This window comes from Phocoena phocoena, chromosome 4 (assembly GCF_963924675.1).
Source record: "Phocoena phocoena chromosome 4, mPhoPho1.1, whole genome shotgun sequence".
NCBI classification, from domain to species: Eukaryota; Metazoa; Chordata; class Mammalia; order Artiodactyla; family Phocoenidae; genus Phocoena; species Phocoena phocoena.
This window is the reverse complement of record NC_089222.1, coordinates 146,634,043-146,659,489: the sequence shown is the minus strand read 5'-3', so window position 1 is coordinate 146,659,489 and position 25,447 is coordinate 146,634,043. Positions and strand designations below refer to the sequence as shown.

At 43.5% G+C, this 25,447-nt stretch overlaps 1 protein-coding gene across 4 annotated transcripts in view; it reads right to left on the bottom strand.

The window, feature by feature from the left end:
• Positions 1–24,314, bottom strand: part of PRMT2 (protein arginine methyltransferase 2) — a 38,645-nt gene extending 14,331 nt beyond the window's left edge. For 3 of the 4 annotated variants that reach the window (XM_065875773.1, XM_065875775.1, XM_065875777.1), the window contains exons 1-5: positions 22,883–22,921; positions 16,824–16,928; positions 15,977–16,159; positions 11,620–11,781; positions 10,524–10,688 (exon numbers count right to left, since the gene is read on the bottom strand). In XM_065875773.1, coding sequence (XP_065731845.1) covers positions 10,524–10,688; positions 11,620–11,781; positions 15,977–16,159; positions 16,824–16,928; positions 22,883–22,921 — 654 coding nt within the window. Of the gene's footprint in view, positions 1–10,523; positions 10,689–11,619; positions 11,782–15,976; positions 16,160–16,823; positions 16,932–22,882; positions 22,980–24,221 lie in introns of those variants that run through there. The other variant, XM_065875776.1, reaches the window with a different exon arrangement.
• Between the last annotated feature and the right edge of the window lie 1,133 nt (positions 24,315–25,447).

Below are 25,447 nucleotides of genomic sequence, written 5' to 3'. Positions count from 1 at the left end.
GTCTGCACTCAGGAGAAACTAGTTAACAGAACCTAACCAGCTGGAGAACGAGAAATATCCAACTTGAGCCCCCTCCAGCCATCCTGTCCCACCTAAAAGAGGAAAAGAAACTGAGAAGCACCTGTGAAGTTCACAGTGCAGAGGCCCAGGCTCACTGAACACTGAGACCCCAGAAGGACCACAGAACACTCCCCGACCCACATCTCACCACCACATCACTACAGGCCTGTTTGCACTGAACCTTTATCCAGTCATCAAGCCTGGCTATCAGGAGAAAACCACAAGACATACTAACAGTATAAGACACACAGCAAGGCTTAGAACCAGACTCAGACACAGCAGGGATGCTGTAATTATCAGGCTGGGAATTTAACAACTATGATTCATATGCTCAGGGCTCTAATGGATAAAGCAGACAGCGTGCAGGAACAGATGGGCAATGTAAGCAGAGAAAGGAAAATTCTTGAAAAGAACCGAAAACAAATGCTCAAGATGAAAAACAATGTAACAGAAACGAAGGATGTCTTCAATGGGCTCATTAGTTAGGACACAGCTGAGCAACAAGCCTCCAAGCTTGAGGAAATGACAACAGAAACCTCCAAAGCTGAAAAGCACAGAAAACAGGCTAAAAAATACAACAACATATTCAAGGGCTGTAGGACAACAAAAGGTATAGTAGACACAAAACGGAAGTACCAGGAGAAGAATGAGAGGTGGGACCAGAAGAAGTAGTTGAAAAACTAATGACAGAATTTCCCCAAATTAATGTCAAACACCAACCCACAGATCCAGGAGTGCAGAGCACACCAAGCAAGATAAATGTGGGGGAAAAAAAAAAAAAAGTAAAACTAGGCATGTCATTTTCAAACTACAGACACTCAAAAGATAAAGAAAAAATCCTGAAAGAAGCTGGGGAGAAAAGACACCTACCTACTGGGGAACAAAGATAAAATTTCATCTGAATTCTCAGAAACCATGCAAGCAAGAAGAGAGTGGCGTGAAATATTTAAAGTGTTGAGAGAAAAAACCCCACCAACCTAGAATTCTGCACCCTGTGAAATTATCCTTCAGAAGTGAAGGAGAAATAAAGACTTTCTCAGACAAACAAAATAGAGGGAACTTGTTGCCAGTAGACCTGCAAGAAATGTTAAAAGAAGTTCTTTAGAAAGAAGGAAAATGATATACAGGCAGATCTCATTTTATTGTGCCTCACAGATACCGTACTTTTTACAAATTGAAGGCTGTGGCAACCTTGCATCGAGCAACCCTGTTGGCACCATTTTCCAACAGCCTTTGCTCACTTTGTGTCTGTGTGTCACATTTTGGTAATTCTCGCAACATTTCAAACTTTTTCATTATTATTGTATTTGTTATGGTAATCTGTGATTAACATCTTTGATGTTACTATTGCAAAAAGATTAGAACTCACTGAAGGCTCAGATGATGGTTAGCATTTTTTAGCAATAAAGTATATTTTAATTAAGGTATGTACATTGTTGTTTTAGACATAATGCTACTGCACACCTAACAGACTACAGCATAGTGTAAACAAAACTTTTATATGCACTGGGAAACCAAAAAATTCGTGCAACTTGCTTTATTGCGGTGGTCTGGAACTGAACCTGCAACATCTCTGAGGTCTGCCTGTAGATCAGAAATACGGATCTGCATAAAGAAAGAAAATCACTGAAACAGAAATAAATGAAGATAAAACTAAAACTTTTATTTTTCCTATTCTTAATCAATTTAACATCTTGTCCAAAATAATAGCAACACAGTATTTAAGCATGTATGCTTATGTACGTATGTATATCTATACTTATATATAATAAAATGAATGAAAATGATGATACAAGGGACAGGAGGGAGAAATCAGGATTACCCTGTTATCCTAAAGTGCTCACACTAACCATGAAGCCTAAGAGTGTTAGATGAAAACAGACTCGGAACAGCTGTAAATACACATTGAAAACTGTACGGAAACCAATTAAAAAAGCAAAAAAGAGCAAGTATAACTGCTATGCTGAGAAAATGGAGTCATATAACATGCTCAATTAAAACCTCAAAAGACAGAGCACCTAAATATTATCAAAAATATTAAGAGAGCTGAAGAGAGAAATGGACAGCAATCCAATAACTGTAGGGGACTTTAATAGCCAATTTTCAACAATGGATAAGTCATCCAGGCAGAAAATCATAAGGCGACACTTGACTTAAACTACACATTAGACCAGATGGATTAACAGACCTGTACAACATTTCAGGCAACAGCAGCAGAGTATATACATTTTCTCAAGAACTCAAGGAACATTCTCCAGGATAGGTCATATGTTAAACCACAAAACAAGTCTTAATAAATTTAAGAAGACTGAAATCATATCAAACATCTTTTCTCATAGCAATGGTATGAAACTAGAAATCAATCACAAGAAGAAAACTGGAAAATTCACAAATATGTGGAGATTAAACAACATGCTCCCAAACAACCAGTGGGTCAAAGAAGAATTCAAAAGGGAAATCAAAAACTATCTTGAGACACACAAAAATGGAAATACAACACACCAAAACTTATGGGATGCAGCAAAAGCAGTTCTAAGAGGGAAGTTTACGGTAATACTGCCTACATTAAGAAAAAACGAATATCTCAAATAAGCAAATCTAACTTTGCACCTCAAGGAACTAGAAAAAGAAGAACAAATTAGCCCAAACTTAGTAGAAGGAAGGAAATAAATGAGATAGATACTAACAAGACAACAGAAAAGATCAACGAGTTTCCTTTTTTAAAAGATAAACAAAATAGACAAATCTTTAGCTAGACTTACCAAGAAGAGGACTGAAATACATAAAATTTTAAATGAAAGAGGAGCTATTATAACTGATATCACACAACGGATCATAAGAGACAGTATGAATAATTATATGCCAACAAATTGGATAACCTAGAAGAAATTGATAAATCCCTAGAAACACAGAGCCTACCAAGAATAAATCATGAAGATACAAGAAATCTGAACAGACCAATTACTATTAGGAGATTGAATCAGTAATCAAAAACCTCCCAACAAACAAAAGTCCAGGACCAAACTGCTTCACTGACAAATTCCACCAAAAATTTAAAGAATTCATACCTAACCTTCTCAAATTCTTCCAAAAACAAGAGGAGGGAACTCTTCCAAACTCATTTCTCATTCTACAAGAGGCCAGCATTACCCTGATACCTAAGCCAGACAAGAACACTACAAGAAAAGAAAATCACAGGCCAATATCCCTAATGAACATAGTTGGAAAATCCTCAATACAATATTAGCAAATCAATTCAACAATACATTAGGGGGAAAGGTCGGGGGAGGGTATGAATTGGGAGGTTGGGATTGGCATATGCTCGCTACTAAATGTAAAACAGACAATCAACAAGAACCTACTGTACAGCACAGGGAACTCTACTCAATACTCTGTAATAACCTACATGGGAAAGAATTTGAAAAAGAATAGATATATGAGTATGTATAACTAAGTCACTTTGCTGTACACCTGAAACTAACACAACATTGTGAATTAACTATACTCTAATATAAAATTAAAAATTAAAAACAATACATTAAAAGGATCACACACCATAATCAAGTGGGATTTATTCCTGGGATGCAGGGATGATTCAACTTAGCAAATCCATAAATGTAATATGCCACATTAACAAAATGAAGGATAAAAATCATATGATCATCTCAATATATGCAGAAAAAGCATTTGATAAAATTCAACTACCTACCATTATAAAACCTCTCAAAAAACTGGGTATAGGTGGGACATACCACAACATAATAAAGGCCATATATGACAAGCCCACATCTAATATCATACTCAATGGTGAAAAGCTAAAAGCTTTTCCTCTAAGATCAGGAACAAGAAAAGGATGCCCCTCTTACCACTTTTATTCAACACAGTCCTAAAAGTCCCAGCACAGCTATTTGGAAAGAAAAAGAAAGAAAAGGCATCCAAATTGGACAGGAAGAAGCAAAAATGTCTCCATTTGAAGATGACATGACACTATATATAGAAAACCCTAAAGACTCCACCAAAAAACTGTTAGAACTAATAAACAAAATTAGTAAAGTTGCAGGATACAAAATCAACAAAAATCAGTTGCATTTCTATACACCAACAATGAACTATCAGAAAGAGAAATTAAGAAAACAATCCCATTTATAATTATATCAAAAAAAAAAAACCTAGGAATAAATTTAACCAAGGAGGTGAAAGATCTGTACATTGAAAACTAAAAGATACTAATGAAAGAAATTGAAGGAGACACAAACAAATGGAAAGATATCCCGTGTTCACGGATAGGAAGAATCAGTATTGTTTAAATGTTCATACTACCTGAAGAAAGCTACAGATACAATGCAATCACTATCAAAATTTCAATGGCATTTTTCACAGAAATAGAAAAAACAATCCTAAAATTTGTATGGAACCACAAAAGACCCCAAATAACCACAGCAATCTTGATAATGAAGAACAAAGCTAGAGGCATCACACTTCCTGATTTCAAACTAGAGTAATCAAAACTGTATGGAATTGGCATAAAAACAGACACATAGATCAATGGAACAGAATGGAGAGCCTAGAAATTAACCCATACATATGAGGTCAACTAATTTTCAACAAATAAGCCAAGAACACACAATGGGGAAAAGATAATCTCTTCAAAACAGTGCTGGGAAAACTCGATAGCCACTTGCATAAGAATGAAAGCTCCCTGAGACACTGGTCTTGCCAATAATTTTACGGATTAGACACCAAAAGCAAAGGCAACAAAAGCAAAAATAAGTAAGAAGGACTACATTGAACTAAAAAGCTTCCACACAGCAAAGGAAACCATCAACAAAGTGAAAAGATATACTATAGAATTGGATAAAATGTCTGTAAACCACCTATCTAATAAGGGATTAATATGCAAAATATATAAAGAACTCATACAACTCAATAGCAAAAATAATAACAAAAACAACCCAATTTAAACTGGGCAAAGACCCTGAATAGATATTTTTCCAAAGAAGACATATAACTGGCCAATAAGTACATGAAAAAGTGCTCAATATCACTAATCATCAGGGAAATGCTAATCAAAACCACAATGAGATATCACCTCACACCTGTTAGGATATGTATTATCAAAAAGATAAGCAGTAACAAAAGCTGGCGAGGATGTGGAGAAAAGGGAAACTCTGTACACAGTTAGTGGGACAGACACAGTGGAGCTCCTCAAAAAATTAAAGATAGAACTACCATATGATCCAGCAATTCCACATCTGGGTTTATATCTAAAGGAAATGAAACCATTGTCTCAAAGAGATACCTATACTCCCATGTTCACTGCAGCATTATCACAATAACCAAGATATGGAAAGAACCTATCCATTGACAGAGGAATAGATGAGGAAAATGTGATTTTATATATTCACACACACAATGGAGTATTATTCAGCCATGAAAAAGAAAGAAATCTTGCCATTTGCAACAACATGGATGAACCTAGAAGGCATTCTGCTAAGTGAAAGAAGCTGGACAAATACTTCATGGTATCACTCATATGTGGAATCTAAAAATAATCTGAACTCAGAGAAACAGTAGGAAAGTGGTTGCCAGGGGCTGAGGGGGTGAAGGAAATAGGGAGAGTCTGGTAATCGGGCACAAGCTTTCAGTAACGAGGTGAACAAGGTCTGAGGATCTGCTGTATACCATAGTGGCCACAGTTGATAACACTGTGCTATGTAACTGAAATTTGCTAAGAGAGTAGAACTTAAGTATTCTCACTTTAAAAATAAAGGTAAATATGAGAGGTGACAGATGTATTAATTAGCTCAATGGGGGCAATTCATTGACAATGTATACAGATATCAAATCATCATTCTGTACACTTAAATACCTTACAATTTTGTCAGTTATACCTTAATAAAAGTGAAAATAGATAAAAGAAGTGAGCTTCAGGAGAGAGGAATTTAAAAACTGAGAATTTTTAAAACTTGGAAATGGGCTATTAAGTGAATATCCCATCAATTTATGAAAACATATATATTTTTTAATTGGGGTATAGTTGCTTCACCACGTTGTGACGGTTTCTGCAAAGCAAACCAGCCATATGTACACACATATCCTCTCCTTTTGGGATTTCTTTCCCATTTAGCTCACCACAGAGCACCGAGCAGAGTTCCCTGTGCTATACAGCGGGTTCTCATTAGTTATCTATTTTATACATAGTAGTATATATATGTCAGTCCCAATCTCCCAATTGATACCACCCCCCACGTCCCCCCTTGGTCTCCATATGTTTGTTCTCTATGTCTGTGTCTCTATTTCTGCTTTGCAAATAAGTTCATCTGTACCATTTTTCTAGATTCCACATATATGCATTAATATATGATGTTTATTTTTCTCTTTCTGACTTACTTCACTCTGTATGACAGTCTGTAGGTCCATCCACGTATCTATAAATGACCCAATTTGGTTCCTTTCTATGGCTGAATAATATTCTATTCTATATATGTACCACATCTTCTTTATCCATTCATCTGTCGATGGACATGTAGGTCACTTCCATGTCCCGGCTATTGTAAATAGTGCTGCAGTGAACAGGGAACCCTCTTGCACTGTTAGTGGGAATGTAAATTGATACAGCCACTATGGAGAACAGTATGGAGGTTCCTTAAAAAACTAAACATAGAACTACCATACAACCCAGCCATCCCACTACTGGACATATACCCTGTGAAAATATGTATCTTAAGTTTACTTTTATCAAAGCATGTTCATGTCAGGCTCTAAACCAACATATGTGTAAGCACTGAATTAATTCACCCTTAATTCATGCTGATTAAACTCCCTACCTTTAGCTGCTTAAAACACACACACAAACACACACACACACACACACACAAACAGAAACAAAAAAGCAGAAAAAGAGAAGAAGAAAACAACAAAGAACAAGGGCAACAAATAGAAAATGGTAATAAATACTGTAGATATCAATCCAACTATATCAATAATCACTTTGAATACCAATAGTCTAAATACACCAATTAAAAGAGAGACTGTCACAGTGGATCAAACAATAAGAAACAATTATACATGGTCTATAAGAACCCACTTTAAATATACAGTTATAGATTAAAAGTAAATGGATGGGGGATGTGGTCCAGTGGTTAGGACTCTGCACTTCCACTGCAGGGGGCACAGGTTCCATCCCTGGTTAGGGAACTAAAATCCCACATACTGTGTGGCGCAGCTCAAAAGAAACAAACAAAAAAGTAAATGGATGGAGAAAGATTTACCATGTAAACACTAATCAAAAGAAAGCAGAAGTAGCTATGTTAATTTCAGACAGAGCAGACTTCAAAGTAAGGAAAGTGATCAGGGATAGTGAGGGGCATTACACAATGATAAAGGGACAGCTCTCCAAGAAGACATAGCAATCTTTAATGTGTACGCACCTAACAACAGAGCATCAAACTGCATGAGCAGAAAAGTGATAGAACTGCAAAGACCAACAGATCAATCCACTGTCATAGTTGGAGACTTTGACAACCCTTTCCCAGAAAGGGACAGAGCCAGCAGGCAGAGAACCAGTAAGGACATAGTTGAACTGACCACCACCATCAATCATCAGGATATAATTGACATTTATAGACTATTTCATCTAACAACAGCAGGATACACATTCTTTTCAAGCTCACACGGAACATTCGCCAAGGGAGACCACATTCCGGGACAAGAACAAACCTTAACAAATTTAAAAGAATAGAAATCATACAGTGTCTTCTCTCAGACCACAGTGGAAGTAACCTAGAAATCAGTAACAGAAAGATAACTGTAAAATTCAAAATACTTGGAAATTAAACACACTTCTAGATAACAAGGGGTCAAAAAAGAAATCATAACAGAAATTGTTCAAGTATTTTGAATTTTGTCAAATTTTTGTGCATTAATTGGTAGTCATGTGATTTTTCTTCTTTAGATTATTAATAGTCAATTACATTGAATGACTTTAATATACTGAACCAGCCTTGAATTCTGAAGATAATCTCTCCTCTATTGCAGTGTGGTATTCATCTTATGTATTGCTCAATTCAATTTGCTATGATTTTCAAGGATTTTTACATCAATGTTCCTGAGTGCTACTGGTCTGTAGTTTTCATTTTTTGTACTAACTTTGGTTTTGGTATTAGTGTAATGCTGGTCTCATAAAATTAATCAAATATTTTATAGTTTCTCTATGTGCTTTGTTCTTAGAAAGATATTCCCATTCCAACATCAGATATATTTTTAGTGATTGTTTCATGTTTCTTTCCTTAAAAAAAAAGCTTAACTCTATAACCCATCTGGAATTTATTTCAGCATATGGTATGAGGAGGAATCTAATCATTTTCTCCAAAATAATCAATTGCTTCAGACCCATCTTTGAATGATTATATAGCTGTACCTCACTGATTAGAAACCTCTTATTATTATAAACTAAATACACGTATATTTGGGGGTTTTCCCCAACTTTCTACATGTCAGCAGCAGAGTAGGAAGATGGGAGGGAGACTGGGGACCTGAGGTCTGAGAACAGGCAGTGGACAGGAGGGGAGATGCCAGGGAGGCAAAAAAGCACAGAAGAGGGGCAGCCACAGGGGACGGAGGGTTCTGTGCGGGACACGGTATGGTCCAGCTGATGGATTTGTGATACTGCCGGACTCACAGCCCCGTCTCCACGTCTGCCACTTGGCCCACAACGGCCACGACCGCCACACGGCCCCTCCCGGTCTGCACAAAACCACCAGGCCCTCCAGTTCCACGTGGTCAGGCACTTCGCCCTGAGCCACTCGGTACCCCAGGCTGTCCTCACTGTCCTGTCGCCACAGTCGTCACTGCCCCTCTGACCATACCTTCTGCAATGGACAGGCGGGGACCAGACTGCCGCAGGCTTTCTCCACCCCTTCGTTGCACGTGCTCCGCCCCGGCTGCCCCCCGAGACCACGCCCCCTACCGGCCCAGCCACGCCCCCTCCGCGGACCCGGCACCTGCCGGTGAACAGGCCTCCCCAACCCCGCTGGCCCACCCCTCCGCCCCGCTCCAGCCCTTTCCTCAGCCGCCCCCAGTGGCCTCTGCTGTGCGTGCAAGGCCCCTCCCCCGCACGTCCCAGGGGTCCCTGCACCGTCCCCCCTCTGCTCCGCAGGCCTCACTGTGCCCTGCAGTCCTGGGGCCTCCGCATCATGACCCCTACCCCACTCCTTCCAAGTCCTGGACGCCGCTGGCTGGCTACCTGACACACGCACATCAGGGGAGGCACAGAGCCCGAGTCCGCTGGACACATGCAGTCCCTACCCCAGCCCACACCACTGGGCTTCAGGCATATAGGGGCAAGGACACCGAAACCCAGGTTTCTGCGCCCCGCCCCCTCTCCGACCCCCTCACCCCTCCCCTCCTCCCTCTTCCCCCTCCCTGCCCCCCACCCCTCCTCTCTGTCTCCACATAACCCCTCCCAGGGGCAGAGCGGGACCCTAGGCAGCCAGGCTTCCCCGACCCGCACCGCGCCAAAGGACACATCACCGCAGCCGGGCTCTCTGTGTCCCCACCACCCCAAGGTGCTCAATAACATTTACCGAAAGAACGCTAGCGTTCTGGGGGCAAAGGCTAATGCCCACTTCATGGATTAAAGGTGTAGCAAGTCCCTTTTTCCCGTGCATCATCTTGGGAATCCACAGCTGTTATTAACAAAATTCTATAGTGGATGTTGAGTCTACTTACACTCTATCTCCAGACAACACAATTTCAACGAGGCTAAAGGCCCAATGTCATTTACTATCATTTTCCTCATCTTTGCGATCTGTAAGAAGTTAGGGCCGGCATTCTTGTCATTCATACAAGTTACTCACTTACTATTTGAATGGATTTCTTGCTGGAAACCCTGGTGGTGCTCTCCTCCCCTTCCCCCAGATGTCATTTTTCTGGGTTTTGACAGAGACTAAACTTCAGACTGCTGAGCCAGAAAGAGGGGTGGGCTGAGGGTCTGAGGAGACCCGCAGGCCCGGCTTCCACCCACCTCTCACTTACCCTCGGAGCACAGAGAGTTCGTAAGCAGGGTGGGTGGGCAGAACCAGAAAACACTCCACCCCGACCCACGTGAGACTGGGGAGAGAATGTGGGAGAGCCTGGGCCTCGAGCTGGTCACGGATGCAAATCAGGCGCTGCAGAAAAAGATTCTGCTGGCATTAAAAAGCCACACATCAAGCACTGGCTATTCGCAGGTTCCCAAAGAGAACAGAGTTTATGTAAATCACTCACGAGAAAGTCACATTAACTTTGATTTAGATTTCTCATAAAGGCATTTTTTTAATCAGTTAAATATTCAAGACATTGAGCCAATGTTCACTCAAGAAATCAACTACACATCACCTTAGGAAAAAGGTCAAAATGAATCATGATTTATGAAGATTCCAGAGCCCAGAGCAGCCGCCCCAGCAGTGCCCGCTGCCCCTTACCAGCAGGCAGGTCCCCATCCACTCGGACACCAGCACGTCCACCTTCTCCGGCAGCAGCACGTCCTCCACCTTCTGCTGGAACACGGTGATGATGTCAGCGAAGCCGTTCTGCATGACCAGCTGCCCTGTGTGCTGGGCCATCTCACTGGCCTCCACCGCGTACACCTGCACGTGACAGAAGCACCATCCGTGCGCGCCCCAGCCCCAGACCGCAGCCCGTCCCAGCCCCAGACCGCAGCCCGCCGTCCATTCCCCCAAGCCTGAGTCTCCTCAGCTGAGTCAGAGCCAGCAACAGAAGGCAGGCAGCGTGCTGGACGGCGGACGGCCATGCTGTGCCACCTCCACCTGACGGAGCCCTGGGAGGACCTGCCTCTACTCGTAACTCCACTTTCTGCCTAAACGCAGACACAGGGCTGCAGGTGGACAGAAGCCTCTGCACCCACGTGGGCCGCCCACCCCAGAGCCCCAGGTTCCAACACACGCAGCGACACACTCGGTAACCGACACAGGAGATTCTTGGCACTCAAGTGAACAGTCAGACTTTTAGGGTAGCAGCGGCTAATTACAAATCCAGATTCTCAGGAGGTCCTGCATGCTACCTCCTGGTCCTGGCAGGGTCTGGACTCAGACGGTCACTGCCCTGCAGTTGCACCTGTGAGCTAGGAACCTCATCCACCTGTGCTGGGGCCGTCGAGAGGCGGCACCTCTCCTTGGCCCGGACAGACTTTAACAGGAGGAGGACAGGAGCCCAGCAGGAGTCCCAGAGAGTGGTCCACCCTGTCCCTGCCAAGGGTCACTTTCGGCGGGGGAGGACACGGGACGGTGGTCTACACAAGCAGCCCAGCCCAGACACGTGGACGCACGTGTCTCCTTGCGTGACTGAAATAAGTTTCACAAACACAGCCCACCAGCTGCAACTCACTGGGATATTTTCTATTCTGTCCTATTCACCGTGCTGTCTGCGACTCATTAAACCCACGTCGCGGCCTCTGGCGGGCTCAGCCTACAAGAACGCGCCGCCGGTTTCACCTACGAGGCGGGCGCTTCACCAAGACCCGGCTTCGAAGTTGTGAAAGAGCTGCTGCCTCCTACTCACTGCTCTCGGCTGAGCATAATGTGCACAGAAGAGGCTGATGATCCCAGTTCCACAGCCGACATCCAGAATCACTTTATCTTTCAGGGATTCTTTATTCTGCAGGATAACGTTGTGGTACTTAGTCGTTCGTGGCTGGTCTGCCAACATCTCCAAGTGAAGTTTCTAGAGGAAATACACATGAAGGGAGGGTCACTGCCTGCAGCTGGAGCTCTGGCTTAAGGCTGAGGGTTAGAGCCTGACCTACCCGCTCGGCCCCACCACCCCACACCTAAACTACGAGTGACAGCGTTTAAAAAATAAAAGTCCAAAATATGCAGCAGACACAAGTCAGAGTAGACAGTGAAGGAATGACAGGGAAGCTTCCGGAACCCTCCCCGCTCAGCGCGCTGCACCGCCCCAACAGCCAGGCGAGCGGAGGGGCAGGTGTGGACCACGGAGACGGCGGCGGAGGAACGGCCACGTTGCCGTCCAGACGCAACGTGGCCACGATCCGCCCAGAGCGGACGGCCAAGACTGGGGGAGGCTGCGGGAGGCGCACGCCCCCGCCGCGTCCTCTCCGAGCGGGGCCCTCCAAGGCCCTTCACGTGACCCCCCCTCGCTGCCTGGGGACAGCAGGAGCCTCAGCGCTGGAGGGAGGAGCGACCCCGCCGGCGCTCGGGCCTGAGCGCAAGTCCCCAGCTGCACTGCGGGCGGGACTTCCAACCTGAGGACACACTCCACGGGAATCGGCCGGTCCCCAGGGAGGCAGAGCAAGGCTCCTCCAGACAGTCTGGGGCCACAGAGGCTGCTGGAGCCCCGGCTGCCAGCGAGGCGGCACCCCCAGCACCCGTTCCCACGCCCCACACCATGGAGACCCAGCTCAAGCGGCACCACGCACAGGGGGACAGGCGGCCCGGTCCCCCAGACCAGGTCAGCACTAACAGGAGGCCTGCACGGGCCTCGCGGGCCCCATGGCTCCTTGGAGACGGACAAAGGGAGGCCACCGGGGTGGACGGAGTTGACACCCAGCTGTCCTGCCTTGCGGGGCCACCTGACGCGGAGTCAGAAGCAGGATGCGGAGGCCCCAGGGGAGGAGGCCGGCATGGCTGCATTCGCCTCAGACACGATACACTTCAGAGCGAAGAGCATCAGGTCATCACACGACAGGGATCACTTCAGCAAGAGGACATAATAATTCTAAATATTCTTGTACCTAATAACAGAGCTTCGAAGTACACACAGCAAAAGCCAGTAAAACTGCAACAAGAAACAGACAAATTCCCAGTTATAGTCAGAGCCTTCGACACCCTTCTCTCAGCAACTGACAGAAGCAGAAAATCAAAAAAGACAGAGACGTGAACAACACTTTCAGCCAACTTAATCCAACTGATAGAACACTTCACCCAGCCATTTACAATAATACACAAAAATATCTAGGAACAGATTTACCTAGAAAGGTACACAACCCTGTATGATCAAAACCTTAAAACTCTGACACATCACACAAGGCTTAAGAAATGAGAAAAGTCATCACAGAGATGTCACTTCTCCGTAAATTAATGCACGTTTTCCATGTAACACATTAGAATGCCAGACAACTGGATGGCGTGGAGTTAGGAGCACAACAAAACGATAATAAAACTAGTTTCGTTGCAGCAAAAATAGAAATGAGACTTTTCTGATAAACAAGAACAACAAGCAACAATGAACAGGCTGGGGAAACAGCATAAACAGGCCTGAAAGAGTTAAGCCATCTTGGTTATTCTTTAGCTGTTACTACTAACAAACACTGGTAGCTAGACTTGTCCTTCACAAAGCTAAACAAAGTTAATTACTCTGATTCCACATGAATCGTACCCTGCACCTGGCATTTACTCGATGCATTCACTTGTAGCAAATCACTCCTCGTAGCTGTTTACATTTCAGAAAGAAGGTCGCAGGCCGATAACCCAGAGATGAATGGACCCAATTACCAGGCTGCCTGACGCCAGCAGTGACTGTTTTAAAATACTGCAAGAAGAAGAAGAATGCAAGACCTACACCACTTTGATCCTATCACTTCTCCTGGACTGTGAGTTCTACCTACCAGACCCCCTGTAATTCCCCAGAACAGGGGGGCACAGTTCTTCAGGCGCTAGCCTGCTGGGTCTTCCCTTTGCCTGGCAAAGAAAATATTTCTTATCCTCCAAATCTCTGTCTCTTTATTTCTATTCGGCATCGGTGCACAGGGAGCCAAAATTTGCTGGCAACAGTTTCAAAAAAATAAACAGACGAGGCCATGAAAATGCTAAAAATTAGGAGAACTGCTAGAGGCCTAGCTCTTCCAATCATTGAAAAGCATCTGGACCTGCAGAAGAAATAACCAGATAAATGACACAGAACAGAGATTCCCAAAACAGACCCTAACAATTTGACATATGATAAATGAGCGTTTCACATTATGCAGAAAAGGAAGATTAACCAAAAGCTGGAACAGCTGTATATTTGTGGGGAAATTAAGTCGGAATTTTACCTTATTCTTTACAAGTAAATTCCGGATTGATTAAATATTTCATTGTTAAAAAAATGCAATCACAAAAGTTCTAAAAGAAAGCATGGATATTTATAATCTCGGAGTGAAGGCCTTGAAAATAGGACACAAACGCAGAAGCTACAAAGAAAAGGACAAATTAGACCATATAAAGATAAAAAGTTCCATGGGGGAAAAACAGCAGCAAATGGTCAGTGTGATAGATATAAATACAAGCTAAACTGCCTATTTAACATATAAATTGACAGAAATCAAACGAAAAATGGGCAAATTATATGAAAGTTTATCAAAAAATAAGAAATACAAAAGGCCAATAAGATATGAAAGAAGATCAATCTCACTTTAAAAAATGGAAATCAAAACCGAGATACATATTTCACCTTTAAGACTGGAAATCTTTTTTCACTCTGAAGACTTGTGGTGGTGAAATACCCCTTCTATGCTGTTGGTATCTTTCTGGCCGTCAACTTGGCAAGATCCACCCAAGTAAAAAACACATACATACACCCTTCAAATTTACCCAGTGGAAATTCCAGCAAAGGTTTAGCAGGATTTATGTAGGAGGACATCCATTACAGCATTGCTTGCTGTGATGAAAACTAAATATGATCCTTTTCAAATCAACACAATACTCCACAACTGTAGTAAAGAACAGACGTTCAAAACAGTACAGCTGCGTGAGAAGAGCAAGGTGAAAAACAGTGTGTGTGAAACTATTCCTCTTCTATAAATTTAAAAGAATAAAACAGATGCAGCTTAGATTTGGAAGAAGCATAAGCACTGTTGCTGAAAGAAATCTCAAGGAGCAGAGTGAAGAGACAGACTTCAGATTATCACTATGTCTTTCTTAGTAGATGGAAACCTCTAAATATGTACACACATCAGTGGTTTTTCATCTCCTTTAACATTTTTAATTGTCAAATATGACATACCTACAAAAAAGTACTTTAGAGTTTACTTAACATAGTTACATTCCAAACACTCTTGTACCCACACCAGAACCCTGCCAGTACCCCTGAGCATCTCACCCGGCCTTGCCATAGAACACCCCCGTACCAGTAAACCCCACCCAGATTCTCAGGGGAATCAGGTCCCTGATCTCTAGAGCTCCATAACTTATATATACATTCATAGGCAACGCCTTTTAACGCTGCCTTATAACTTATATAACTGAATCAAACATAAGGTATTCTTTGATGTCTTCCTTCTTTCACTCAACGTTGTATTTGCAACGTTCATCATGCATTTAGTTTTATTTAGTTTAAAATATAAACAGGGTTGTCTGGACCACAGGACTTTGGGTCTTTATTCACATTGGAAAAAAAACAAACTAATAAGCTAGTTATTTATAGGTATTACTGTTGATTTATATAATTTTTTTGTATTTCATTTTTAATGTAAACGTTATTACTTTATTTTTTAAATACTGAGAAAGGTTCATAACTCCACTGCTCAAACAATATCTCTAAACCAGTGGTCTGCACATTACAGCCCGTGGGCCAGTCCAGCCCTCCACCTGCTTTTATATGGCCTACAAGCTAAGAATGGCTTTTACATTTTTAAACGGTTTTTAAAAATCAAAAGAAGAATATGGCACATGAAAATCATATGGAAGTCAAATTTCAGTGTCTATGGATAAAGTTTTATTGGAACGCAGCCCTGCTCACTTGAAATTCTGTACAGCTGCCTCAGCATGTGGACGGCAGGGCTGTGCAGCTAAGGTGAAGAAAACATCTGTGCGCCCTGCTCTGAATGATGAGTAGAAGCCCAGAAATTATTCTTAAACTTAGAACCTGAAACTAGCGAGAAGCTAGCGCCAGCTGGCTGGGCGGGCAAGGGAGGCAGTACCAGGGTCCCGTAGCTGCCGAAGTACTCCTCGTCCTGCCACGAGTCCTCGGGGCCCCAGTCCTCCAGGTGCTTCCCCAGGTGGTTCGCAGGGATGTATCCGCAGCAGCCGGCACGCTCACCCCACCACCAGTCGGCGGTGGTTTGTCTCAGGATGAGAATTTTTTCTCCTCTCGAAAAGCTGAGCTATAAAAACATACAGAGAAATGAAAATTAAAGAAAAACCTGCAGTTCGTATTTCCGTGATAAATCCCCCATCACTGGGGCCCAAATCACAGCAATTTCGAAAAGGAGTCAATGGGTAAATGCATCAACTGACAAGATATGAAAATGATACCAGGATTTTAAGATTTTTGTGGAATATCTACACGAAACAAAAGCACACCTTAATTGATATTTTTTTTAAAAAAAAGATTAAACATTTTCAAACAGTGTAAATTTCTTAGAACAAAATTTCTAACAGCCTCTTCACCGTAACTCAGCTAGGTGGTAGCTGATTCGGTTACTGGAGGCTTATGCTAAGAAATTCCTATTACAAAGTAAACAATGCTACATTCAAGTAGATATTTTTATTTACACCCAATTTTTCATTAATTAGAATAGGTTCTAAGTAAGGGTTTCAAAGCAGAAACTGAAGCAGGTACCTCCACCCCCAGTTCCTCACCCGGGAATCCTTCACATCAGGCTTGGGACCCGAATTTGTTAGGCTGGGAGGGTCACCCACAGGTCTCCTGTGGCAGTGAAGTATCTGAATACTTCTTTATTTAAATCTGCCATGGCTTCTGCAAATTTTACATCTAATCCTGCCCCTGAACATGCTGAATCCACAAAGCATAACCCACATGGCTACCTGCGTCTCATCGGTGGCAGAATAGTCTGCGATGGCCACGAACTCCTCGGGGTGCACACCACCCTGGAGGTTCCCCTCCTCGCCCTGCACGGCGGGGTCCTCTCCCTCCTGTTCAAAGCAAGGGAGAAAGGGAGGTGACTGTGGGGCTGCCCTTCCTCTCCTCCCTTCTCTCTGCCTGTCTCTCCATCTGTCTCACTCCACCTCTGTTTCTGTCTCTCTCTCCGCCTCTGTCCTCTCCATCTGTCTCTCTGTCTCCGTCTGTTTGTCTCTGTCCCTCTCCGTCTGTCTGTCTCTGCTGTCTCTGACTCTCTGTCTCCATCTCCATCTCTGTCTCTGTCTCTGTCCCTCTCCGTCTCCGTCTCTGTCTGTCTCTGCCTCTCTGTATCTCTGTCTCTGCCTCTGTTTCTGCCTCTTTCTCCGCCTCTGTCCCTCTCCGTCTCTGTCTCTGTCTCTGCCTCTCTCTCTGTCTCCATCTCCAGCTCCATCTCTGTCCCTCTCCATCTCTGTCTCCATCTCTGTTTCTGTCTCTCTCCACCTCTGCCTCTCTGTCTCTGTCTGTCTCTCTTGGCTCCAGGTTATTAGGATGGTTTCAAATCAAGATTCACATGACCACGTTTTCATCCTACAAACACTTGGGGTCGTCTCCACCAGCAGAATGAAAGGATCTCACCCTTCCTCCACCTTGACTTTAGTCTCTAGTACAAAATGACTCGCATCCGTAAGTGAACGTCAGAGAAAGAACAGGAGGCACCGTGAGTGACCACTTAGTGACTGACCCCATCAGCAGCGACGCTCTTAAGGTGGTGACCGGCCCAGGAGAAAGCAGCCCTGTCTGGGTGTCAGACCCAAGGGCAGAGCTGGGCGGCCGTGCTGAGGGCGGACAGGCGGCAGGGTGCAGCCCTCGGGGCGCACTGCTGCTCAGGACTCGGAGAGCGCGCCCTGGGTCTCGGGTCTTCGCTGCACGTGGCCCGCCTCCTTTTGTGTCCAAACGGGTCTCCCTGGAGGCCACCCCAGAGGCGGCAGGGCCCCAGCTCGCGATCCAGTTCACTGCAGCAACCCCGCCCGGACATACGTTTAAACAGATTTTCCTAAACGTAACCACCATTCATGTTCATTTTAGAAAATGTGTGGAAGAACAAGAGCACAAAGAGGAAAATTAAAACTAAGTGTGAGCTTTGCTCACTGGTCAGAGATCAATGACGGTAACATGCAACCATTACAGCGCTTCAGGCTTTCTTCACGTGCACACGCAATACCTCCTTATATGGTATTTACCGGGATCATAAAGTTCTGCCTCATGACATATTTTGCACTTATTAAATTCTGAACATTTTCCCCCATCATTAAATACACTTCTAAGCACATTTTCAGTATCTCATAGTATTCTATTCCATGAATTATTGTAACTTATCAAATCGCCTATAAACATTTAAACGGTTTTCAGTTTTGACTAGTATAAAGTATGTCAAGGTGAACTTTAATATGAATCGGTCTGTCCCTGATAGTTTTCTTAGGACAAATTCCTGAATATGACACTGAGGGTCAAGGTCTTTTACGGCTTTGACACCACCACCTGATGCCTTCCGTGGGGCGGCCGCTCGAGCTCCTGCACGCGAGGACACAGCCTCGTGAGTTCCCCGCTCCTGACCAATAGAGGATGCTCATCACTGCAGCCTCTGCCAGTCTGAAGGCGAGAAATTACCTCTTGGTTACCTCCATTTGCCTTCCTTTGATTATTAGTGATCAAACATGATTTTACCTATACACTGGTCGTCTTTTTTAATAATCACCTGTTTGTATCCTTTGCACATTTTCCTATCACAGTAACGCGATTCGTTTCTGCTCACCCTCGTCCTGTGCGGCTCCACCCACGCTGTCACCGGCCCCCCACACCCCCGACCCTCATGGTTGCCTGGTGTACACGGAGAGGGAGGAGGGTCCCCACACCTCCCGTGCTCGTGTCACACGTGCGCGCAACTTTTTTCTTTTGACATCGATTTTTTTTTTTGCGGTACACGGGCCTCTCACTGTTGTGGCCTCTCCCGTTGCGGAGCACAGGCTCCGGACACCCAGGTCCAGCGGCCATGGCTCACGGGCCCAGCCGCTCCGCGGCACGTGGGATCTTCCCAGACCGGGGCACGAACCCGTGTCCCCTGCATCGGCAGGCGGACTCTCAACCACTGTGCCACCAGGGAAGCCCTGACATGGCTTTTTGTAAGATACCAGACAGTTTAAAAATTTTTTTCTTTTTCACTCACACAATAACTTGTGGCAAACTCCCCACCTGCAGAACTCTACATAACATACGTATATATGTTACGTACGTACACATGTACATACATAACATATGGCTACATAACATTCCGCAGCAGGGATTCTGCCTGAGCTTTAAGTCATCTTCGACTGATGGACTTGCTCTGGATGTCCAGTCTTCTACCGCCACAACGTCTGTGCACATTTATCCTGACATGATGACATTTTATCTCTATGAGATAGAGTGACAGGGCTGAAACATAAACATAGTTTTCACTCAAACATTTGTCAGATTCTTTCCATAAAGGATGCGGCACTTCACACTTCAGCAGCAGTGCATGGAGTAACCGTCTTTAATTTTTGCCAGAGGAATAGGTGTAAAGACTCCAGAAAAGGTAAACATGTGGGGAAACACTATTACTTATACTTTATAAAAAAGACTTTTGATAGTATAGAGAAACAATAATAATTTATTGTGGGGTTTATAGCATATATAGAAGTAAAATATGTTACAACAACAGCACAAAAATAGCGGCTGGTAAATGGAACTAATTTAGAGGATTCTTGTGAAGTGGTCAAAAAAAAAAAGACTAGGTTAAGGATGCATATCGTAATTTCTCGGGTAACCATCAGAATAATATTGGAGTGGCCAAGAAGCTTGTTCAGGTTTTTCCATAACATCTTCAGAAAAACGCAAGCGAACTTTCTGGCCAGCCCAAAAAGGTACAGCTAAAAAGTCAACAGAGGAAATAACATGGAATTACAGAGAATGTTTTATTAATCTAAACGAAGGCAAGAATGGAGAAAGGTAGAAAGGAAGAATTGTGACAAACAGAAAATAAACAGTAAGATGTTAGGCTCATGTTAGACTTATGTTACATGTTAATGGACTGAATACTCTGATTAAATGGCAAATATTATCCGACAGGAAAATAAAAGACATAACTATAAGCTCTTTACAAGAGGAACACTTTAAATATATGGAGTTAGTTTGGCTGAAAATATAGGTATATATGTGTCTGTGTGCCATGCAAACACTAAGACAAAGTAGATGCAAGGCAAGAAGTATTAATAGGTAAAAAGAGACTTCATAAAAATAAAAGGGTCAACTAATCTAGAAAACAAAAACTAACCTAAACATATGCACCAAATAACAGAGATTCAAAATATATGAAGCAAAAAGAGATAGATCCAAAAGGAAATAACAAAAAAAACAGACAAATCCACAGTCACTGTGGAGATTTTTGAAACTCATCTCTCTCAGTAATTGATAGAACAAATGGACAAAACATCAAACAGGATATAGATTTGAGCAATACTAATAACCCATTTGACAGTGAAGACATTGAACTCTACACCCAACAACTGCAGGATAACTTAGCCTCTGCAAGTACACATGGAACATCCACCAAATAACCCTTACGATGAGACCATGAAGCAGGCCTGAATAAATTTCCAAAGATTGAAATGTTATATTTTCTGACCAAACATAATCAAACCAAAATTAAATAACAAAAATATAAAATTTCCCACGTTTGGAAATTAAGCAACACACTTCTGAATAGCCCGGAAAATTTCTAATTTCCATTGTGATATATTAGAAAGTATTTTAAGTGAACAATAATGAAAATACAATGCATTTAAATGTGTGAGGTGCAGCTAAAGCAGTGAATAGAGGAAAAGTTACAGCTTTAAAGATAGATATATATATATATATATATACACACACACACACACACACACACAAATATATATGAAAAGAGAGGTTTAAAATCAGTGATCCAAGCTTCCATCTCAGGATGCTATGAAAAGAGAAAATTAAACCCAAATAGAATAGAATAAAGGAAATAAAAGCAGAAATCAGTGAACTAGAACACAGATGGACAAAGAGAAAATTAACAAAGGTTTCTTTGAAAACATAAAATTGATAAAATCCTAAAAAGATAAAATGCAAACTGTGACTATCAGGCATCTCTTCTGTGATGAAGAATGTTATCACCAGGATGAACACAAATATTATTGAAATACTACCATGACTCATAAATAACCAGGAAAACTAAAATGACAAGATACCATTTCTAACCCACAGACTGACCAAAATTAAAAAGCCTGATGTTCTCAAGTGTTAGCAAGCACTTTGGGCTCCTGGCAGACCTGTGAACTTGGTAAACCACCTGGGAGAACAATTGCTCATTATCTAGTAAAACTGAAAATATGCAATCCCTTCCATCCTACAATGCCATTATTGGGTAAATACCCTGGAGCACATGTGCACAAAGAGACACATTGAAGGATGTTCACTGCAGCACTGTTTGAAATGAGAAAAACTGGAAGCAATGTAAGTGTCCAACAAAAGGGAAAGAGATAAAACGTAGTATACACCTAACGTACAACAGTAAGACTGAACCGACCTACATACCTACCTGTGAATGTGATACATTTCATATAAGGAACACACTACAGGGACCATCCTTCACGACTAAACCAGCTGTACCCATACATTAAAGACAAATCCCTCAAAAGTAACGTAGGTGGAAAAGGCAGGCTGCAGAGCACACACAGACTATGACACCACTTAGGTAAATTCTAAAAAGCACACAAAAACAATATCATATGCTGCTCAAAGATGCCTACTTAAGGTATAAAAGTATAAAAGATGGTGCAGGGCTTCCCTGGTGGCTCAGTGGTTGATAGTCCGCCTGCCGATGCGGGGGACACGGGTTCGTGCCCTGGTCCGGGAAGATCCCACAAGCCGCGGAGCGGCTGGGCCCGTGAGCCATGGCCGCTGAGCCTGCGCGTCCGGAGCCTGTGCTCCGCAACGGGAGAGGCCACAACAGTGAGAGGCCCGCGTACTGCGCAAAAAAAAAAAAAAAAAAAAAAAAAAAAAAGATGGTGCAGAAGCACAAATATCAATTCATAGTAGTGTTTGCACTTGAGACAGAGGAAGAAGAATGGGACTGGGGTTGGGGAACAAACTTTATTTATGTTTTTTTATTCATATATATACTTATATTCTGAAGTAAATATAACAAAGTGTTAGCAAGTTTCCACTTCTGTGTAATATGTATTGATACTTGATGTCTGCAATGTTATTCTGTAAATGTTCCAGTAGTTTTTAAATTTCTCAAAAGAAAATTAAGAGATCCATGAAATTAAAACTTTTATGATTAATTTTAATCATATTTTAAGAATCATATTTTCATAATTTTAAGAAACAGATTAATGAAATGATCCAACTATAAATAAAATTTCTATATATAAAAACCCAAATGAATTTAGAACAATAATTAGAACGTAAAGAGCAAAAAAATGTTAAAATTGACATCACAGACATGAAAATGTTTTTTAAAAAACATCATTTATTAGAGTATTCTGGTTCTTAATTTTACATAATTGACATTCCTTTAAATTTAAGGTGACTTTTTTTTTTACTGTTAACTTGAATGAAATTATATGTGTGTCCCAGGCAGATAAACAGTATGAATATATAAATCTTTTCTAATGTCCAACCTGTCTCTAACATATTATGTCTGGGATGTTTTTAAACAACGAAAAAAAAAATGTGCTTTCTTCACCAGCTCAGGTGCCAAAAATGGGACCCTAGATTCCTGGGAAGTGTTTACAGTGCCCATTTCAGAATGTCATGTGTGACCTTTACACTGTGCATTTCCTTTATTTAAGCATCCCCTGGTTAGTGGCCACCCTCTAAGGTCCAAGGAAAATGCCATCACTCTGGGCTGAGCTCCACTCTCTGTAATGGTCCTGGTCTTTAAATACAAGTTCTCACACAGCAGAACTGAAATTACCTGCAACTCACTTCTGGGGCAGTCACCTGGTGTTGCCATAATTCCTTTGGGATCTGCACATAGCTGCTGCTTTAATGTTTCATTTTCCCCTCCGTTTCTATTTTAAAAAGAGAATGAGAAAATGCTTGTTATGTTGCATAATAATTAAGTCCACATAACTTCTAAAGTCCATGAAAAAGGTCCTCTACCAAATGGAAATAAATGTAAAGAATGTAAAGAATGAACAGAAATGAAATTTATAAACACAATTCTTACAAAATCAATTGAAAGCATTTAAAATTTATGAACTCCAAACAGTGTATATTTTCATCACTAGCCTGCAAGGTGTTAACTTTTTCATTGGCCAAAGACTGTTAGTTTCTGTTAGATCACTGGGTTGAATTAAAACAATAAATTGATGTCAATTCCTTCCTTGGGGCCCTGACTACTTTAACTCCAATTAGAATTTCCTATCTGGGGCTTTAAAGTGTTTCCACTAACAGGAACCAAGGTCTGCATCTCTCAGAGGCTTTTCTTCTCATTCTCAATCTTATTTTTCCGGTGACAGTGTAACCCATACTACGCTCTGAGATGGATGTGTGCTTTTTTCAATTATACAGCAATTCTTTGTTTAAAATGAGGGCTTCACTTTATCAATCAAGACCCAATACTTCTTTGGGTGACGTTTGTAATTATAAATACTAATACACATGCATTGCATTTTCGCTGGAAACACTGCACTGGGGCCAGAATGGGGCTGGGCCGGTGGGAGGGCGGGGCCGGGTTGACGGATGGGGCCAGGGTGGGCGGAGCGGGATAATGGGGCGGGGCCTGGATGGGGCGGAGCTCGGTTGAGGGGCGGGGCAGGGTTGGGGGAGAGGGCCAAGGATCCTGAAGGGCAGGTGGCCAACGGGGTGGGGAGAGAAACAGGGGAAGAGAGGATGAAGGGAGGGGCAGGGCGTGACGCGTGAGCAGAATGGGTAGTGAGGGAACGGAATGTGACCTGCTCTCTGAGAGGGTGGGAGATCGGCCCGGAAGCCAAAGGCCGACTGGATGTGGGCGTGGCACTTGGGCGGGGCTAGGGGAAGGGCGGGGCACTGTGGGCGTGGTTGGGGAGATAGCGGGGCAGCGGGGCGATGGGTGTGGCGCCGTAGGCGTGCTCGGAAGGAGGGCGTGGCCCTGGCGGGGGCGGGGCCCCAAGCTCGAGGTCAGCACAGAGGCGGGAAGGCGCGGAGAAATCTCGATAGGGGGCGGCGGCCTCGGACCGTCCGCTGACGCACACTTCGGGCGAGGACCCCTCACCTGGCATGTCCTGCCCTACGCGCGGTCCAGCCGCCCGAGCTGCCCACGGGAAACCTACCTCAGCCGCGCTTCTCCGCTGAGGTTGGCGTCCACACCTCCGACACGGAGGGGCAGCCAGCACCCACCAAGAGCCCGAGCCGCCGCCCTCAGCCCGCGCAGGCGCAATGTACGCAGGCTGCCCGCGTAGAAAGCCCCGCCCTGGAACCGGCTTCGCGCGCATGCGCCGCCGTACACGCCCCGCTGTCCGGAGAGGGGAGCCAACGCCCTGGACTGCGCAGGCGCAGTGCGCTCGGGGGCATCCCGGCGAAGACCCGGTCCTGGACCGAGTGCCCAGCGCAGGCGCGCCTCGCGGATCCCGCCTTCGGCCGTTGCGCGAGCCCGGGCGCTGTGCTCCAAGCGTGCGGGCTCGGGCTTGCGTCCCCGGGCGCTGGGGGCAGCCCGGGGAGGGGGCGGGGTGGCGGCGCAGGCGAGGGGGAGCGGGAGCCATCCTGGTCTGGGGGTCAGAAACCCGCTATGAATGACAGAAGCGGCTGATTTCCGGAGCAGGACCCGCTTTCTTGTGCTTTTCTTGTAGTAATTAAGTTAACCTTCCCAACCACACTGTGAAGTGTGAACCTTGTGTCGTTCTTTCCAGTTGACAAATGGAAGCAGAGTGATTTTTTAGTTATAAACTTCGGAGAGGAAGTTTGGGCTTTAAAGAAAAACAATAACGTTATTTATTGGCCACTGCTACGTGGTGGCCTAATGGGGGTGGGGCAGGTGGTGGCTGGAGCCGGAAAGGTAGGAGGTGGTCAAAATCCTAGAGAAAGTAGGGTGGCGGGTGCCAGGGCCTGCGAGAGCGGAAAATAGGGAGACGATGTGAATGGGTGTAGGGTTTCAGTTTCACAGGATGATGAGAATTAACGGGGATGAATGCTGGCGATTGTTGCACAGCAATGTGAGCTATTTAATATCACTGAACTGTACACTTATAAATGGTTAAGATAAGTTTTATGTGTATCTTACCATAATAAAAAAAAGCAGGAACACAAATTACCAATATACGAAATGAAAAAGGAATTCAGTACAGATGCTGTAGATTTTTGTAAAGATAATATACTAATGTTATGAAACTTTGTCCAAAAATTTTAACAAATTAGACAAATTCCTTGAAGAACAACTTACCAAAACTAAATGAGAATATTTAGGAAATCTACATAGTTCTAGATTTTCGAAAGGAATTAATTTCATAATTAAAAATCTTCTTACAAAGAATACTCCAGGGGCTTCCCTGGTGGCGCAGTG